A 21300-nucleotide genomic window follows, 5' to 3' on the forward strand; every position below is an offset into this window, starting at 1 on the left:
GACGGTGATCTGTAAGTTTTTTCCCCTTTAAATAAATACCACCCTATTAATCATAATTCCAAACTGGTGTGACATTGTTTGCGACTTACGCCAACTATCTCTCAAGGCTAACAAAGGTCAATTGTAAAGAAAATTTACTAAACACACGCTCATTTCCTTGCCTTTTATTAAATCACACAGCAATAAGTATTTAACTAGCCTAAAAGAAAACAAACCAAGTCTCCATACAGAAAACTGCTAACCAGTAAGGGCTTTATATATACACATGTATATAGGTATTCATTTGCAAGCATGCAAACACAAAGGCGCGACAAATATAAAATAACAAAGTCATGATTCGGCAAAACATTTGCTGGGTTTGAGGCTAGCAAGGAAATCAACAATGAGGAAGGTATGTGTGCTCTGGTGCTGTGCTCCAGGAAGCCAATCTTACACTTCTTAAAGCTGTGGTGCCACAGAAGTGCTAGTATGTTCTTGGGAGTTCAGATTACCTACACACAGCTAAGTCATACTCCTACTTCTTCCAAGCCCAGACACCATCAACAATTACGCATGTAAGCTGTCAAACAACTAACTCGAGCAGACTTTGGCAAAGTATCTTTTATATATTTAAACTGCATCAAGTTATATAAAGAGCAACAAACACAGTAGGTCGAAACATAAACTGGGCAGAGGCAAACTAAAGTGCTACGACAAAACAGAAACAAACAAACAAAAACCCTATTTTCTTTTCCGACTCTGAATGTAGGAATAAGCTACAAAGCTCAGGTCAGTCACCATCAGATCAATCCATAATGTTTGGACATCACACACCAAATGTGCGCACACACCCAAATTAAGAACAAAATAAACACACTCCTGACAACTGGTTCTTGCCGTTCCAGCTGGTGAACACCAAGTGGCAACATAATTAGGTATGCTAGTGGCCTCAACCTGTGGGTTGCAACCCTTCCACAAAGGTCACCTAAGACCAGCAAAAAACACAGATATTGCCGGGTGTTGGTGGCACACGCCTTTATTCCCAGCACTTGGGAGGCAGAGGCAGGCAGATCTCTGTGAGTTCGAGGCCAGCCTGGTCTACAGAGCTAGATCCAGGACAGGCTCCAAAGCCACAGAGAAACCCTGTCTCAAAAACAAAACAAAACAGATATTTACAATTCATAACAATAGCACAATTAGTTCTGGAGTGGCAATGAAAATGTTATGGCTGGGGTCACAACATCTCGAACTGTATTAAGGGTCACAACATTAGGGAGGTTGAGAGCAAGTGCACTAAGCAAAAGTTTGGCTCCTTACAAGCGTGCTTCTGAGAAGCAGCTGTCCAGCTGAAAACTATTTCCCACATGCCCCTTGCATCAATACTGGGCGGTGAAATTCATTTACCCCTAGAAGATGTTGATGGTATAACACTAGAGCAGGGGAATTTTTTTTTCTTATTTTTGAAACCTTACCCAATTAATTCAAATCCACGGGGTAAAAGAAAGTTAAATCCTTAGGTGACAGTCCCCAAAACTATTAAGGCACCAGCCCTTCCATCACACCTTGCTCAAGGATTCTTTAACAACCACAACAGCTACTACATGAGTAAAAGTCAATTCACTTAAGCTAGAGAAATTTTGTTACTTTATATGGAGATTTGGGTTAGCTCGGGGCTTAACTGGGCTCTCCAATATTGATCAGAAAGCAGCCATCAGATGGCAGTTCTGGGTTGTGTCTAGAAGGCAGTAGCAGCCACTGAAGCTTCTCCTGCTTCTCTAACCTAGCAGACAGCCACTGGGAAGAGTCCTCAGGATCCAGTGACACCAAGCTCAAGCTGTTCCAGATCCGCACTGGCCCTCAGAGTCTCCCCTCACTACAGTGAGTCCCTTCCCATTCTTTGTATCAAGTCACTAGCTAGGAAAGCTGAAGCCATTCCAGGCCCATACGAGGGAATGTGGATGAGGCACACACATGAACTGTATTTTCTGCCCCAAATGTTTAATTTTAATCAGCACTTTTTTTTTTTGCCAACTCCAAAACGCCGACCTCCAAGTACCCACGAATAAGTGAAAGGCTCAGAGAGAGGTTTGAGGGTTCCCTTGAAGGTGGTGTCTGCATAAATTCATACCGAAGTACTGAAGAGCATCAGTACACATCAAGCAAGGGTACCGAAAGCCGAGGTTTTGCTTTTATTCTTTTCCAGGGAAAAGGTAAGAGGACAAAAGTGTCAAGCAAAACGTCTAAGGAGCAAAGAATGTTCGGACATGATGGGGGGGTGCTCCTGGGGAAGGATAGAAACCCAGTCCCAAACCTCTTATTACCCAATGGAAGACAATAAGCTCATTGATTTTATTTTGATGGAACAATTTTGTTTGTCTAAGTTTGCTGATACGGGTTCCTTCTGAGAAACTCTTCTCTTGAGATAAAAAATGGAGAATTTGCACACTTCAGTAGGTTCAGTGCTGTCGACTGGGCCAAGCCAGAGCTAATGCCCAAGCAAAGGTCACGACATACAGCAGGCTTTCAAACAGCAGCGCAGTGGGCTTCACTTCTCCAGAGCTATACTTAAGAGGGAGTCTGAGTGTGGCTTCTTCTTGTCACAGCCACTCAGTGCTCTCACTGCGAAAACCCGGGAGAGAGCAGGGACAGAACTTGGGGCAACACCACCAGGTACCACACTGGACAGTCCAACTGAGCTTGAAGACACAGTAAGAGAAAGCAGGAGAGAATCAAAAAAGCAGCATTCAAAAAGGGGACAATGAACAGACAGTTCCTGAGGCTGCATCAGACACAAGCACTGCGCCACCAATACTGATTGGGTTCTGCCTATCATCTGCCAGACCCTTTGCTGGGTTCTGGGCAGGATACAAGGGCAGATCTGACAGTATGCGCTCAAAGGACTTACAGTCTAGTACAGGGGCACACAGCCCCCAGCACATCCTGAGTGTAACGAGCCTCCAAAGCCTGGCTGTGCACTCCTTCCTAACACCTGATGTTCACTACAACTGGGTTTCCTTTCAATTTAGCAGCTTCCCAAAAATATATATATATATACAGACATCTTTAAAATACATACTTTTACTCAAAAAAGAACTCATTTTATTAAAAAATGTTGAATATTTATTGTAATTAAGAAAATCTTCACATATATATTCAGCATTTTAATGGAATATTTTCTTGTGAATTTAACAAGAAAGTAAACAATTTCCCAAATCTATGGAATAACTTTTTTTTAAAACATACATCTCTGAACCATCGGCAGTCTCATGGTAAAGTACACAGGCCTGCTACTGAAAGCGAGGGAAGCTTTTGGAATAGACAGATGTTTGCTTACAATCAAAGGTCACAGCTACAAGGTCTCCTCTGTAGACCTATTACATGTTAATTCAAAGTATAACAAAGCAAAACCTAAACTAGCCCCCAGCCAAAGCTTTAGATCCTTAAAGTCCATTTCTTCACATGAAGAACTGACTAGCCAAACTGTTAAAGAACTGTAAGATAACTGCCAGAAAAGACATTCAAACCAACAAATGCTCCTATTATATTCTTAACAGTTTTTGATGTTGCCATTTTCCTTTTGGCATAAGGACAGCAAATGTCATGCATGGTCCTACAGCACCAGAGGAAGCTGTTTCTAGGGGAGCCTGAAGGGCATATGCTGAGTGCTATATTTTATTCATTTTTAACCACAACCACCCTACTAAGTAGCTTGCAATTAACCTCTTTTCCAAGAATCAGCTATGGGCTCAGATTCTATCCATAGATTACCTTGGCTTGTTAAAATCTGAAGCACCAAGTCTCTTCAAGACCTGACGAGACTTCTCTGAAATAGAGACTAGAGATGCTCATCAAACACACAGCGTGTAAGGTCAGGACTGTTACAAACTAATAAAGCTGTGCAACACAAAATTGAGTTCCTGAGAAACAGGGCTAGAGGTGCACTGGGTCAGCAGTATCCTGGGCAGCTCCTTAGTCACATTGTACAAACTGGGCCTTCCCGGCTTTCCTTTACCAAACTCCTAAAATTGGGCTGTTCAAATGAATAGTAACCATAGAAATCTTCAGTTGTAGTTTGTCTGTGCTGGACTAATAGATCCATTCACCACAAAATAGTGAACAACTAGCAAAACAGAGGTCGGGCTTTAATCTACAGGCTTGTGCATGGCTTCCTTAACCAGGACACACCCACATATTCTAAGCTTTGACACGTGTAGATTTTCCACAGCTAGTATATGCTCAATGTATAAAGCTCAACTTTATAGGTCTAAAATGTAACAGAAGCTCAGACCACTATGAACTATGTGATAATCTCTCCATCACCTCCCTGACTTCAGATGACTAACGTGATTTCCTGTTCATGAGCTGCTGAAGAGCAAACACTTCGGATGTGTATCGTACGTAGTAAAGAATCATTTTTATAGACAAGGAAACAGACAGCCTGAAATGTTTAATGAAACTGCTAGTGCCAAATTCAGGCTGTGCCTTTGACCTTTCTGATTTGAAAACCTCATGCACATGCGTTTGTAAGAACTGCACCGCCACACACAAGAGCTGCTAAAACGAGTATCACCAAGCAACGATACACTTCAAATGAGGTAAACAGAACAAACACTAATTAATTTATACTAGTGCTAGAAAACAGCCTGTTTTGGGTTACTGCTTGGATGTACCTATACTGCCTGTTTTTGGATTAAGAGTAGCCAATCTGCAACTGGTAACTGAGGGCGCTGATTGCTTCAAAAAAATATTTCATGTCAAATATAATTATATAGTTAGTTATATATAATGTATTTAATCTCTAAATTATTTTATAAACCTAGGTAGTTTTAATTTGGATAAAAAAGAATAGTCACAGATAAAAATATCACTGTGTGTAAAAATGAATATCCACAGATAAAAGTATTACTGTGTGTGTTGCTGGCTATTGGAAAACTAGTTTCACACTCCATCACTTCTAGAAGGAATGGGAAGTAACAAAAACTATAATAAAATTAGATGAGTGGGATTACTGTGTAAACTAAGGTATAAGAGAACTCCACTGCTTGCTATTCAATTTGGGTGCAAGTCAGTAAATTTCTGGGTTTCAGTTTCTTCCCCTGCAAAGAGCTAACATTTGCAGTGTCCACCTCATTAGGACTACTCAAGACAACACTCAAACACGAGCAAATTCTGTAGATGGGAAAGCACATAATAAGAATTCTTATGATTCCAACTGTCAAAATATGGAGCTAATTACAGCAGCATGTTCAGTGGGACAAATCCAGTTCAGGAGGCAAACCAAGCAAACATTTTCAGCTTTCAATAGCAAAGCTTAAAATTTATAGAGATATACAAAGGAACATTCTGGAAGCACTAAAAGACACACATTATGGTTGAGATTTTAAAATGAGCTTGCAAGATTTTACAGCATACAAAGAGGTTCTTGGTCTTCGTTTGAAGAAAGCTGCTAGTAACCTAAGGAAGAAAGCATTATGGGTATTTCTAAAACAAATGGAATACAATTTTACCACTGTGCTCTTTTGTAAACCAGACTTCAAAGAGCCACACTAATGTTCCCAATAATCAAACATACGCTAAAAGATAAAAGAGAGTGTCCAGGTGTAAGTCACAGTCACTGTCAACTTTGCATGAACACAAAACAAATAATTAAGAAATCTTCTGACTCTGTAGACACCTGGGAGTTTAACAGCCCTTTATGCTCATTTTATATTCCGTAAGACAATGCAAATAAAAGAAATATTCAAACCCCGCTTACACGGTCTTCCTCTGCAGCCACCCATTCTTAAACTACTCCTCTCTGGCGGTCTTCACTTTGTCAGCAAAGCTAAGCTTAAGCAACCCAGACCCTTTCACTTCAACTCTGTCTTTTGACGTTAGCCGTTCTTATCCCAAAACTGAAAGAAAAAGAAAACTATAACCAAAATAAATGAGGATACAGGAAAGATATGAGATGTAATTTATCACGTATAAAAATATGCTTCAAATTCACAATAATTTAGTAACTCTTTGTTATTTCATAGGTATCTGGAAATGGGACAGATACATGTCCTGATCCTGTCACGAGAGGTAGAATCCCAGCATTTGGTACAACATTCCAAGAGAGCGTCAAGGTGACATTCCTGTTGCCCCTAGAAAAAGATGTAATAACAAAGGTTAGCAGCACAGTCATTTAATAAAAATACTTTCAATCAAGTACTATGGGGCCACATACTTAATTTATAACTAGCTATTTCTAATAGACAAAACAAAACAATTTCTTCATCCTATTTGAAATCTACAGACAGCATAGAAGACACCAGCATTAACCCATAGGTAACCTAAATGGCCAACCTAAACTCACAGCTGCCATTAATTACCAACAAAAAGCTTAAATGAAGAAAACACAATGAAGAAAAAATGAGACTCGTGCTAGAAATCTGAAGGTAATAATTTGAAATCTAATTTTGCTATTCGTTAGAGGCACGAACTCCAGCAGATCAAAATCTATCATGTTCAAAATTCTTTATTTGTAAGTCCAAAGGTGTGGCTAGGTCAAAATAGCTCTTTTCCTATACCCTTTCTTATAAATCATAAAAAGGTCAAAATGACCTGAGATCTTGACCATCAATCATTTGATTTCCTCTTTTTGTGAAGAGTATACTGAGCTTTGGGAAAAAAAAAAAAAAATTCAGAGAAGCAAAACTAGAAACCTAGGTACCTGCCCTAGATCTCGCACATCACTTCCTCACGAGGCTGCCCTGGCTTGAGCTAGAAAGTAGGCCTTTTAACTTTTCTGTGTGGATCCTTTCACTCATGAGAGAGCCTGAGTCCTACTCAGCAGACAGGAAAGCTACCGCACGGGTCAGTTTTCTGTCAACACACCCTAAGATATAGTCATTTCAGAAGAAGGACGCTCAATTGAGGAACCCCATCAGATGGCAAGTAGGCAAGCTTGTGTGACATTTCATGACTGATGTGAAAGGATTGAGCCCACCACTGTCAATGATACCATCCCTGTGTACCATCCCTGGGTACCATCCCGGGTACCATCCCTGGGTACCATCCCTGGGTACCATCCCTGTGTACCATCCCTGGGTACCATCCCTGGGTACCATCCCAGGTAGTCCTGGGGTGTATAAGCAGGCAAACTGAGGAAACTAATAAGGAACATTCCTAAATGGTCTCTGCATCAGTTCTCGTCTTGGCTTCCCCTGATGGTGAACTATAACATGTAAGCCAAATCAATTCTTTTTCTCCAAGTTGATCTGTTCATAGTGTTTTATCACAGCTATAGCAAGCAAACTGTAACAGCTATGGACTTTTATTGTGACTAGTGCATTTAGCAATAGTAGAGAAATGATTGCTAGGACACCAATTTGTATCTTTCCTTGGATTTTTAGCTAAGTTCAGAACGCATCAACACTTCTCTCCATCCCTAGCCCTATCTTCTTCCCTTCTTTCCTGTCTTCAGAGTTGAACCAGATCCTGTGCATGCCAAACAAGTGTCCTACCACTGAGCTACTTCCCCGGGTACAATATCTTTTCTTTAAAACAAATACAGTTCAACTTCCTCTCACCAACCTTACTTAAAAATGCTAAAAATAGCATACATTCACTCACTTGAGGCCGTTTCCATCATCAAAGAAAAAATACTTTGTCTTCATGTCTTTCAAAAGCAGCTTCGGATTATCACCTCTCAAAACGATCTTGTCCCAAAGGACGACTTGGTTCAGAGCCTACAGCAAATTCAAAGTCACTTAGATAACTCAGCAGAAACATTATCACTTCAAATTCAAAATTTAAGTGTTTTAAATTTTGGACTTACTGAGGTAAACCAGAATTACATGTGCTCACCATAAGAGTAACATTGATCCTTGTAATTTTTTTATACCCAAAAATAGTGTTTATGTACAGTAGTTACTCTTATTTTGAAGAACAGTTTTTTTTTTATTTTTAAAATGCAGAACTTTTATTTTGAAGGACAGCATTTCTGCTATCTTTAAAATATATTTTGTTGATTTAAAGTTCACTTACTCCAATATTCTCAATGCCCAATGAAATACCCGGAATAAGATATATATACCAAGTAATTAGCTGTAGTGCCAAAAATTACTACATAAAGCTGTTTAACATGTTGCCAATACAGGCCAGTAAATATAATAGTAACAATAACAACAATAAATAATACAGGTCAAATAAAAAATAGACCCATCTTTAATTACAAATTACCTACCTACACTAATGAGAAACACAGAACTGCTTTGGCAAAAAACAACACAGAAGCGATGTTTTGTTTATACGTATCTCAGTTTGATGTGCTAAACCACTGCATACCTTCGGCCGTGGTTCTACCAGAGAAGCTAAGACAATCAAACAATACTCTGCTGTCACACAGCATGTACTTCTTTCTGGACCCTATAATGCTAGAGAGCTAAGGCACACACAGTATCAACAGACTTCTGCAGGGGAGAGAGCTCTCTCACCAGAGTCATCTCTCCATAAGCTTCATTTGTGCTGTTGTTTTTCTCTTTTTTTAATAAGTATGCAGGTCAGATATTTTGAATATATAAAAATTGATATTCTAGGGCCAGTAAACAGACTCCGTGGGTCCAATCCCTGAATCCTTAAGGTAGGAATGAACTACTTTCTAACAGGTCACTTTTAAAATTATATTCTTTTACAAGAAATAATATTTAAAGAGAAATGATTACAATATACTTAGACAAATACTTACATTATTTTTTGTTGAATACTCTGCTGACAAATAAAGAAATAACTGCTTAACATTCCAATCAAATATATTCTCTAGATGTAAACAAATTAAGGACTCTAAGGATTGCAAAGCAGCACACAACTTTCAAAGAAATCTCAGTCTTAAAACATCCATAGCAACATGAACATTAAAAAAAATACAATAGGCAGTCCAGAAATATACCAAATCACCATTTTAAGATAAAAATACAGGATAATATATGGCAAGACCTAGCACATTTGAAAGGGTTGTGCGTCCGGACAGATTACCATTCTCCCTGTAAACATAACTAGCTGACATATTTATTAAAAAAATAAACATAAGAAACTGAAGTTTTAGTTCTGTCTAAAGCGGACCCAGTCGTCACTACCCAAAGAAGAAACATGCGCATATGCACTGGGCTCAGGCAATTGACCAAGTCCAGCATTCTGTACAAGCTAATTTGGTTATAGGTCAGTATAAACCACAATGCCTCAGTGTGTGGGGTTCTGTGGTAGGAGCGGAGAAACGCAACATGGCCCTGATCATCTCAGAGAGGGGTGCTCACTATAGAGAGGGGTACTCACTATAGAGATGGATACTCACTATATGAACTACAACACTGTGCCTCAACTGAGAAATGAGCTAACACCGGGATTTTATTAAGTATTACATGCAATTACTAATTTTATCTATGTATATACATATTGGTAGTAATAGGCTTATTATATTCTAGTTTTGAGGCACACCTATCACAAGCTATTGTTCAGAATTGAGGGGCCTGCAGCAGTCCCGTACAAAAGAACAAACCCATTGTCAAGAATCAGGAGCACATTACAAAAATCTGAACAAACTGTAAGATTGATGATGTATAAAAACAGTAGTCAAGAATTCCCTTGAATATCTGATCCTCAACCCTGCCCCTCCCTTTCTGGTGCTGGGATTATAGGCATGCCCTACCAACCCAGTTTATGCAGTGCTGGGCAAGCCCTCTACCAAATGACTTACATCCCCAGAGGCTTACTGTCATTTCTAGATTATGAATTACTCCTTTCACCTATGGATAAACTCCTTCCTATATGAATTTTAAAAGTAGAATGAAAATTTAAACATAAAGCTTATCCTGAGATTTTTCTGATGACATCTGTTTCCAAAAAATTGGGTATATTGAAAACTAACTCCTATTCTATAACTAAATCCAATAATTTGTTTCATTAAAAACTGCAAATGGTTTCAGAATGAACAGCAGGTATACCTGTCAATAACATGTTACAGTCAGATGCTTAATACAAGCAATCTCCATAACATAATAATAATAATACACTGCCAGGATTCTAACCTGTGGCCCTAAAGTTACCAAGATGATGAGCTGCTGAAGACAGAAGCTCGAGATAAAGGGTAAACAGGTCATCCTGGCTCACTCACTTCATTAAGATACGGAGTTTGGTTTTCTTGTTGTGATTTGGTTTTTGAGACAGGGCTTCTCTATCAGCCCTGGCTGTCCTGGAACTCATTCTGTAGACCTGGCTGGCCTCAAACTCAAGATCTGCCTGCATCTGCCTCCCAAGTGCAAGGATTAAAGGTATGTGCCACCACTGCCCAGCAGCTTATGGTGTTTTTTTTTTTTTTATTGTTTTCTATAATAAAAGACAGGGAATTATTTGGGACTGAAAATGGACTATATCTAGGCAGGATGAGCTCTGGAGAAGTTTTTCTTCTTTAACCAAAATGATCTTTTGTCTTTTCTTTCCTAGGTTCAAATTAATGTGTACATGACAAATTAAGAAATATTCACACTATTAACTTTTCATGAAGTGTGAACAAGGAAATCTCAACACTGTTTTACTGATGAAAGAACCGAGCTGTGGTGGAGTCGATATTCATACTCACGCATCCTCAAACACCCACACCTGCACCTCATTTCAAACCTACAGAAAAAGCAAGCCAACACTTTTGGTGAAGGATATCAGCAGTTATATCAAACGTGATGAATCCCAGGTCGCTTCTTTCTCGAGGGCCAGTGAAGTCTTCTACATTTTTTCTAGAAGTAAAGATAAAGGTTTCACCATCTCTTCAGGGCATCACACAAAATTTACACCACTTAAACCTGCAAGGGTTAGCGGTGTGCATCAGTAAAATATAAACCTCACGAAGAAATGGGTTGGGCAAAAGAGAAACTGTAAGTGTAAAAGTAATTAAGGATTATAATTCAATATAAAATAAGGTACTCAGCTATTTCCATTTGCCTGAAGAGAACTTTTGAGAAAACTCAGCGGAAGATAAAACATAAAAAGAAAACACAAATACTTCATGGAGAGCAGGTAAGAAGAGTGAATTTGATGAGAGCTGTGAGCGGCCACAAGGTGACCTGGGAAACAGCACCTGTTCAAGAGAGCACAGCATATGGCAGAGCCACCTCGTACTCCCCACAACTATCCTAAATCCGTACAACAATCCTGCCAGTTACTTTCTTCGCTAGCAACAAAAATTAACAAGCGGGAAAGCAAGAAACCTATTTAAGATCACATCAACGTTTAACTCGCTTCAAGTTCATCTATGCCCTCAGAGAACTGAAAGTAACGGTGGCGCTGGTATCTAAACCACACTTCTTTTCATCAACAACAGTACTGAATAAAATCAATACAGACTAAATGAGAAATCAAAAAAAAAAAGCAGCAGCTGCAGTAATCGAAGGGAGGGGACACTTGTGATTCTGAACAAAAATAAATAAACTAAGGGGAGGACAGGTTATAGAAGACTGCAAAGAACAAACAAGAATTTTTAAAAACACTTATTAATTACAGAAGTGAAAGAAAAAAAAAGAGGGGAATGCTATAAATAAAACAGGCAGCGCGGGGAGGGCAGTCACTCTGTCATTCTATTTTTAGTGTCCCCAAACATTTATTCAGTTTGCTGGCTAAAAGAATGATAATTAAAGTAACAAGAAAGCACTGTATCCAAGGCTGGGGTGTTTAAACCGCCCGGTGCAGCCTGTCTAGATTCCCATCCACACTTCAAGGCAGTGGCGGTGTGTCCTGAAGGAGAAAGGCGCCCTAAAGGCACTGTCAAAAGGAACCAACTGTGTGGGGCCGGTGACACCAGAGCCACCCACGGAACCGGCTGAGCCTCGGGCTGGCAAGGGGTGACACCGGCGACCCCACGCGTGCTCGCCGGCGGGGACGCGCCAGGCGGAAGCGCGGGTGTGGGTGTGCTGGTGTGTTGCTCGCTCATTGGCCAGCGTGGGTGAGGGACGTGAAGAACAGGAAGGAAGGGCAGCGCCGACCCAGGCCACTCGGGAGCTGCTGACCGCCCAGGGCTGGGGGGGTCCCAAGGCCACCGGGCCCGGTGTCCCCCGCGGTGGCAGAGCCTGCGGGGACAGATCCGGGCCGGCGCGTACACCCCAGCCCAGCCCAGCCCCGGCAGCCCCGCCAGCCCCGCCCGGCCGCACTCACAGCATGATCCGCGAGACGTGCAGCCGCACCGGGACGCTCCGGTCTTTGAAGGCGGTGGTGATGAAGCAGCCGAAGGTGAGCGCCGCCATCACGCTCAGCGAGAAGGCGAAGAGCGAGTTCGCGCGCGACAGCACGGTGTTCATCGTGACGCCCTTCGCTCAGGAGCCCTGCCGCCGACGCCCGTCCCCAGGCTCCGCTTCCCCGCCGCCCCGCCGCCCCGCCGCCGACCAGTCCCTCCCACCCGCGCACCCGGGGCGCACCTTCCGGGAGCGCGCGCCGCCGCCCCGCCCCGCCCCGCCCCCTTTCCGGTACTCGGCACCTTCCGGGAGCGCGCACGCTCCTTTCCCCCCTCCCTCCCGCTAGGACACACCCACCGCTCGGCCGTGCACGCGCTTTGGGGGGGCGGTGCTCTCAGTCAGTCCGCCAATCAGCGGTAAGCACTGGGGTTGGCTTTTGCCACAGGAGTCCCGCCTCCCCCCGGGCTCACATCCTTGGTTCCTGAATCTGTAGAGCGCGCCCATTTGCCTGTTGGCTCTCAGATGTGTTTTGGGGGGACTGCCCCTCCTTAACTATACTTGTGACATTCACTTTCAAAACCTCGTGGTCCTAGTTCCTATCTATCAAAGCTGTCAAATTGCGACGTTTTTGTAAAGGAGAACAAATGAAGTCATTCAATGTGGAGGCACACAGACGTGTGGCTTCTGACAACTCAAGCCCCTAAAATAGCAATAAGGAGCCCCAGCCTTGGTGGGCCATAGCTGTCGGCCACCCAGCCTTAGTGTAATTCCTCTTGCTCTGCTTTCAACGGAGAATGGAAGTTTTGCTCACGTTATGTGTGTTCGTACCACAATTCCAAATACTTTTCACTTAACCAAAATAGGTAAAGAACATGTAGACCATGAAAGGTGTCAATGAGAAGCTGATATTAGTTGAACTCCCTTTATTCAATTTCATACAGCACGCGGGCAGGATTTTTAAGAATTGCCTAGCATGTGACAGGAACAGTTCTAGGCTCTGAATGGAGATTGCCACACGAATAAGCCCCGCCTCAAACAGAATAGGGCCAAGAAATGAAATCTGTAGTAACTATAGTCTGAAAGGTGTTTAGTCTGTTAAAACCTTGAATTTTTTACTCTCCCGGGTAACCACACTTTATTCAATAAAGCAAGGTTCTAAATAAATGCTGTGTTCAAGTGACACACAAATGTGTACGGATCACTTTCTACCCCACTGGGGGTTATAATCGAGTAAAGTTATCAAAATCAGTGCTGCAGTCTAGATTATGAAAGCAGGTATAAATATTGAGAGAGGCCACATAGCGCTACAGACTTAAAATAAGAAGTTGTATATGTGGTGAGGTGGAGCAAAACTACATGCAAACTTGTAAAGCCTTCCTACAGGCTGCCTTATGTTATCACTGTAGAATAACATAGAGAAAGATGCCTGCTGTGATAGATGATGAGGGCCAAGATAAATGCCACACTGGGCATAACTTCAGCATATAAGAGACCTCAAAGCCGGTGTCCTCAGTGACACCCTTCCTCCAATAAGGCCACACCTCCTAATAGTGCCATTCCTTGTGGGCCAAACTTTCAGATAACATAAATCTACGGGGCCATATCTATTTAAACTATCACAACCAACAATATGTTGTTACTCTGACAGGAATTGGAGCAGCATTTATTGCAAATGGGAAGGTAAAGAGAGATCTCAGAAGCAATCTGTTGTCTTCAGAGAATATGTCAGAAGAGGAAGCCAGCCTAAGATTAAACTGTAAACACTGGATTTGATAATTATTGCTGGTCAAATGTCCTTAATCCACATCTTACAAAATTTAAACATGCAGTAGTTTTGTGGCACAGTGAAAAATGGGTATGATCATAGCATGCTCATTGATATAAAATAACAGAATGTTTATCTGACATATTTGGAAAGCCAAAAAGATATTCTAAGGAAAGAGTAGGGGTGAATGTTGACTGCATGATCTGTATATTACTATCAGTCTTTTAAAGTTAATTTTTATATATTGACCATTTTTAGTCTTCTTGCTGTCTCCTTTCCTAATGTATTTTCAGGTGCTGACTAACTTGCTAATTTGATAGAAATCACAAAATGAGAAATATCTGTTGGTGACTGGCGCTGCTGCCTAAAATCCCAAATGATTTAATGGTTTCAATAATTGGATGCATTTTTTAGATGATACAGTATAACAGGTAAGTTACATTTTAATTTTATTCAGCATTATATTAAACATTCAGGCCTCAAGATGCTTTTGTTGAGTATGTTAAGAATAGTAAAGGAATGTGTTTTCATGATTTGAGACTGATGCACACACATATAAACAGGTAAAAACGTATCTCATTTAGCAAAATTAATGCCCTACAATTAGACTTGTATATTATTAAGTAGGGAAAAGCCAAACAACCGTTTTCAATTTGGTTACCTTTGTTAAAGAGTAAGGAATCTCACTGAACCACTGAAACATGCGACATTTTCATCTTATTTCTTATTTATTTACCCTCCTGGATCATTATGCCAGGTGTTTCTGTCACCACAGAATATAACTTTGCTAAAGATGTGGATTGTAGAGAAGATAATCCATTGCAATGGAAGTGGAAAAATAATGGGGAAATGTTCCATTGCGAATAGAATATGTAGATTTAAACAGATCCTTCGCTACTGAAGATTCTAGTAGGCAACTCTGTTTAGAAAGAACTGCTCCTACACATGTCCCATGAAAAGCTCATTAGCTGGCTGGCTTTTCTTGGACTATTTAAAGAACTTATATACATCTAAAGTAGTGTTTCGTTACTAGGATAAGTCACATTGTGATTTTGTACTCTGTAACCATTTCCCTTCTTGTTGCCCTTTGCATGAAGTGAATTATGTGATTGGCAGATGCTGAGAGAAAAGTGTGAGCATAGCTCAGCTACTCTATTCTTTGTTTTACCTCTTAGAAACTAGGTTCTCACAGGAAGGAGGGATGCACCGTAACAGTCTCGCTTTGTTTCGGGAGGGCAACTACATTCTTACAGTGTCTGTCTTAGGGCTTTATTGTTGTGAAGAGACAACACTACAACTCTTATAAAGGACAACGTTTCATTGGGGCTGGCTTACAGTTCAGAGGTTTAGTTCATTGTCATCATTGTGGGAAGCATGGTGTCACATGGCAGTTATGGTGCTGGTGATGTAGCTGAGAGCTCTGTATTCAGATTGGTAGGCAGCAGGAAGAGAGTGCCACTGGGCCTAGCTTGGGTTTCTGACACCCCAAAGCCCACCCCAGTCGCCGCACCTACTCCAAAAAAGTCACACCTCCCAATAGTGCCACTCCCTGTGAGCCTATGGGGGCCATTTTCATTCAGAGCACTACAAGGGCCGATATTATTGGTAACAAAGGGTGAAATTTTGATTCTCATTTTCAGTTTTTCTTCCTTCTGTGGAAGAATGAAGATGTTGATAATTGGGTTCCTTCAAGACTTCATTGTTTTGTTGCATTGGCCAAGATCATAGAGAAATAAATGATCAAGTATTTAACCTAGTGGGAATGTACCAAGACTGAGCTCGGGCCTCATACTTTCTTGTGTGGAGAGTGCATATTAGAGCCTGTACCAGTGCTGACTTAGTCCATAGTCCTAGTAGGCATAGAGACTGAGTTTGGAGAATAGCTTGGGATGCACAAGAATGTTTTCATTTCTTTAATTTTTGAAGAATAAAAAGAAGAAACACATGTAACCCTGCTTGTATTTGTTTTCATACCAATGCAATCAGAACATGTTATTTTGTTTTTAAAATATTTTGATTTTTTTTTTTTTAGGTCTTTAAATAATCCAAGAAAAAACCAGCCAGAACAGGAGCTTTGATTGGGGCATGTGTAAAAGCAGTTCTGCTGGCTCAGAGTCTAGAGTTCATGTTTGGTTTTGTTTCTGGAGTTGATCTCTCTATTCACATGATCTTAAAAGCAGTTTGACTGGCTTCTGTCCTTTTACTTTCTTTGATAAAAGAAGTTTTATAAATAGAGCTTCCTACGGGAATCTTCAGTCGCAGAAGGATCTGTTTGGATTTACACAATAGCAATGGAATTTTTTCCCCATTATTTTTTCACTTCTTTTACAACGGGTTATCTTCTCTACAATTCAAATCCTTTATTAATAAACTGGTATTTTAACAGTTTGGTAGCATTTTAATTATTTTAATGACGGGAGCTCCTAACGGCAAAAAAGATAAATATCCACCAAAATCATACTGCCACTCTGCTTAATGGTCTGTGAAAAAATTTAATTATGCTTGTCAGCTCTTCACCATGGTCCAGTTGGTTTTAAATTGCTCTGAACTAATTTAAGTTGGTATAAGCCACTAACGGTCATTCTGTTGTGTCCACAGGTTTGTGGCTGCTCTTCATGAAGCTAGAATGGCTCATGCGAGGCGCTCTCAGCAAACAGCCCTTGGGCAGTATCTTCCTGAAGAAAGACACAAGGTCATCAACAAGAGAGATGTCACGGGACACAGGCTCTTGCTGATCGACCTCTGAATGCATTTTCTTAGCTATGGATATCAACAGATATTACTATGTCAGGAATTGGAGCAGCATTAATTGGAAGCACAGATTTTAGGAGAATATCACAGTTACTTTTAAACAGTGCACGGCAGCCAGGAGCTGATACTACTAGCAAACGCTACTAAGATTCTAAACTTAAAATCAAAACTACCTAAATTCTGCATTTAAGTATATGAGAGCTAATCTTTGTTGTCAATTTGACTACATCTTAAATCAACTAAAATCCAAGCCACTGGCCATTCTTGTGAGGGACTTTTGCCATTAGACCATTTGAACCCGAAAGGCCTACCTACATCTAGGTGATCCTTTCTGTGGTAATCAAGAAAATAAATGACATGAAAGAAGAAAATACTGCTTTTGGCTTCTTGCCCTCACTTTCTCTGAAAGTTCATCTATTTCTTAGCACTTCTTCTCTTCATGGTAGTAGAACCACTCCTTTTTAATTCCATAGAGACTGAACAGAAGCAGCCTCTAGGAATCCTCCAGGATTTCAGTAGCAGATTCCGACTCCTAAGAGGTCTAGTCTCTGAATGGTTCTCAGTTTTTTCAGTGTGAGATGGCCATTTTGGAACTATCTAGACCACATCCTGTAAGCCAGTCTTTTAAATGCCCATTTAATATTTACAATCACTCCATTCGTCTGGTTTTTTTAGATGCTAATGCAGAACACAAGTTAAGGCTGTACTCACAAAAACTCTGAATTTGTCTAACTTTTCCAAAGAGTCAAATATAAAGATACTCGAAGAATCTTAAAAATGTCAAAATGATCATCAACATCACAGCCAGGTTGCTAGTGCAACCTTCAGTTCCTGAGTTTATTGGAGTCGGTTTGTGAAACTTCATTTGTTGCTACCTCGTTAACTCCCATTTCTGTCAGATTGTGGAGTTCACACACAAACCTGCAATAGAAACAGAAGGCTGAGCCGGGTGGTGGTGACACAGGCCTTTAATCCCAGCACTTGGGAAGCAGAGGCGGGCAGATCTCTGTGAGTTCAAGGCCAGCCTGGTCCTACAAGAGCTAGTTCTAGGACAGGATCCAATCTACAGAGAAACCAAACCAAACAAAAATACAAACATAAACGGACAAAAAACCCAAGAGGCCGAGAGGGGAACTGGAAATGATGATGCTTAGCTGGATGGAAAGGAAAGAGCTCCAAGTAAGACCTAGAAATGTCTCAAGTGCATTAGAATATTTTTTATAAAATGTCCACCACAGCACTGTTCTCTCAAAGAGGAGTTTTTGGACTTTTCGGTAAATGAAAAATACCAAGGACACGGGACTGAAATTTGATGTTTCAAACAAGATTTATTTTCTGTGTATCTGTGTGTGTCTGCCTGTGTATGTGTGCATTGTGTGATTGCCTAGTCTGCACAGAACTCAGATCCCCTTGACCGGGAGTCACAGTGGTCCACGTGCATCCCGGAACCCAGCCTGGGTTCTCTGTAATAGCAACGAGTGTGCTTAACTACTACTGAGCCATCTGTCCAGCTCCTGAAGCTGTACTCTTGATGCTCTCAAATTATAGTTATTCAAATGAAAACACATGTTGAGATGCGTTTGATGCCTCAAGTGAGTGAGAATTCCAATCTCAATGAGACTTCAACTGTAATCGGTTCCTAAGAGTGTCTCTCACTGAGGCTGAACAGAACAGGAAATTGGAAAAATTATTTTTGCTGGAGGATTTTGGTTATTTGGTTTCCTTCTATAATTAATAACAACAAACAAACTCAATTTTGAATTCTAACTCCTTTGTTTGCTAACATGTTAATGAATTTATTTCCATTTTTAAAGTAATTATGAAATCCAAAAACAAAAATTCATAAAAACCAATGTACATTTTAACAGATTGTTATAATGTGATCATCCAAGTTCAGGGCACAGAGAGAGGGTTGCCTTTCCTCTCATACCTCATGCCTCTGGAAGCTAGCTACCAACTCAAAAGAATGCTTCTGCTGCCTAAGAATATGGCCTATTTTAGCTTCCTATGGGATTTACCTAAGTGAAAGTATGCACTACCATTTTCTATGTAGGCAGTCAGTTCCAAAACATGATGTTTGTGGAGGTCATACATGTGTAGCTGTGGCCTGTTTTCATAACCAGCTAAGTGCCTGTAGGTCCTGGTTTACTGATGAAATGGTTCAGCCTCAGTGCTGACCGAAAGTAGACATAATTTCTCCCTTCAGTGACAAGCACTTAGTTCCATGCTCACATTTATGGCCAGTAGTCCCCTTGGTGACTCTCTTATTTTTATTGTACTTGTGTGGTGACCAGTATCCTAACTGCTTACTTGGTTTTATACTTGGAAAGCTGTCAAGTTCGGGGCCATAAACTATGAAAACAAACCACAGTTGCTAAATTAACTTTTTGCGAAGCTCTTTTAGATAACCATGGTTAGGAACCTGTAACACCCGATTCTGTGCTACCCCCTCGGTACAGTTCGCACCCATGAGTCGGGCAAAGGCCTGGAGATTGAAAGAACACACAAGAGACCTGGGTCATTCAAAAGGAGAATGGGGAAATCCTATATACCTCACTGTTGCACAAAGATTTCCGCCCAGGCAGGTGGGAAATGACCACACCAAAGATGGAGTCAACAATGCTCTACAGCTAATCACCAGGAGGGGCAGAGGGAGCACAGGAACAAACAGAATGTTTTAACTGGCTGACCAGAAACTGTCCTCAAGATGAACCCCAAGAACAAGGGTAGACCCAGGCCCTACAGGAACCAGTTTTTATTAAACTTAGGTAAGGTCAAACTGAGCTGCTCACTGAGCCTTGCATCACCCAGTATGTAGGAATTGCTGCCTAGATTTATAACCACCGCAAACATGACAGCATATCCACTGTCACAGAATCTGGATAGTCAATGGATGTTTTTGTCTCTTGTTGTCATTAAGGTACTTCCACTTATGTAAATAGCAGTAAGTTACATTTTTTTTATAAGAAGACATCATCATTTTTACTTAGTACTTTTAAAAGCAATAAAGTCAGGTAAGATGCTTTAAAATGATACCAAACAAAATATTGGACAAATATTCCTCCTTGCAAATCCACAAGATAATAGTTATCCCTCTATGTAGGTGAAAATTCAGGATTAGAGAGACTAAAGGATTTGTCCAGGTACACTAACTTATAAGTAGAGGAAATGGAACTTTTTATTTGTTCTTTTTAAAAACCGGACTCACTGAACATAGCAGACAATGAGGAATACTGAGAACTCAAGAACAATGGCAATGGGTCTCTGATTCTACTGCACGTACTGGCTTTGTAGGAGCCTAGGCAGTTTGGATGCTCACCTTACTAGAAATGGATGGAGGTGGGGGTTCCTTGGACTTCCCACAGGGCAGGGAACCCTGATTGCTCTTCGAGCTGAGGAGGGAGGGGGACTTGATTGGGGGAGGGGGAGGGAAATGGGAGGCGGTGGCGGGGAAGAGACTAAAATCTTTAATAAATAAATAAATAAGGTATGAAAAGATTTTAGCAGTAATAAAAATGTCGAAAAAAATAAAAAAAGATTGAGATGTATCTGTTATTTATTATGTCCTTATGAATGTTTGTATGTGTGGATGCATGGCCATATGTATGCACATACATGTGGGTTAACATGTGTATGTGTATTGATGTACATACATGTGGGGGGTGAGCATCTGTGTGTGTGTGTCCTCTCATGCACCTATCAAACCCAAAGTAAATGTCAAGTGACTTCTTTGATTGCATTCCACTTTATTTTTTTAGACAGGTATATTGATGACCTAGGAGGTCACTGATATAGCTGGCAGCAAGCCCCAGGAATCCTCCTGCTCCATTCCTGGACTGAGTTTAGAGACATGCACCTCTTTAAAAAAAAATGTAGATTCTACAGATCCAAGATTCAAACTCATGTCCTCCTGGTTGTATATCATGGATTTACTGACTTCATCATCTACCCTCCTTGTCCTGGACATTTCTTTCTAATGTAACCAGGTAGGGGTTACAATCACTGCCTGCTCTTCCAAAGGTCCTGAATTCAATTCCCAGCAACCATATGGTGGCTCACAACCCTCTGTAATGAGATCTGAGGAAGAGATCTGGTCAGTCGTCCTCATCAACTTAGACCATGAAACCCAATATGGACAGGTACATCAGAAACTGCCATATATGGGCTGCCCATGGTAAAAAAAAAATAGGTACTTATCAAAGTATATGCTTTGGCTTTAAATTGACCCTACAGATTTCATTTTATTCTTTTACCGTTGGCTTCAGTTAACTCATTGACTGGATTATGGTTGCAATGTTTAACAAAAATCATGTTGCTGCCACCAATCTTATTTTCATCAACATTATCACATCATCAGGTAAGATTTGGCAGCACCATAACTTTGCAGAGCCATAACTTAATGTCTTCAGTCAAAACATATGATACCAGAAGGAGAATGGCATCTTGAAACCCATAGTATCTTCTTTATTCCCGATATGTCCAGAGGGTTGCTTATCTTTGTCTCAGAGTCAAGGAAAGCTAAAATAAATAAAAATATTCATGATGATGACATTTCTTTGAAGCTATAAATAGGTAGTCTTTCTTATCACCGAGAAAACAGTATGTGGTGGTTTGAATGAAGATAGT

The 21300-nt window shown here is 40.8% G+C and overlaps 1 protein-coding gene and 1 long non-coding RNA gene across 2 annotated transcripts; one reads left to right on the top strand and one right to left on the bottom strand.

Moving 5' to 3' along the window:
- Positions 1-5263: 5263 nt before the first annotated feature.
- On the bottom strand, positions 5264-12372 carry Spcs3 (signal peptidase complex subunit 3). The gene is made up of 5 exons (XM_005362607.2): positions 12142-12372; positions 10657-10730; positions 8693-8769; positions 7579-7694; positions 5264-6107 (listed from the first exon to the last, which is right to left on the bottom strand). The coding sequence occupies exons 1-5, from the start codon at positions 12282-12284 to the stop codon at positions 5975-5977; spliced, it is 543 nt and encodes a 180-aa protein (XP_005362664.1). The 5' UTR covers positions 12285-12372; the 3' UTR covers positions 5264-5974.
- Positions 12143-17045, top strand: LOC106144220. Its single transcript, XR_001229285.2, has 3 exons — positions 12143-12216; positions 14217-14354; positions 16522-17045. It is a non-coding gene; the product is annotated as an uncharacterized LOC106144220 (long non-coding RNA).
- Positions 17046-21300: the final 4255 nt, after the last annotated feature.

The sequence above is a fragment of the Microtus ochrogaster genome, linkage group LG7_11 (genome assembly GCF_000317375.1).
Source record: "Microtus ochrogaster isolate Prairie Vole_2 linkage group LG7_11, MicOch1.0, whole genome shotgun sequence".
Lineage (NCBI taxonomy): Eukaryota > Metazoa > Chordata > Mammalia > Rodentia > Cricetidae > Microtus > Microtus ochrogaster.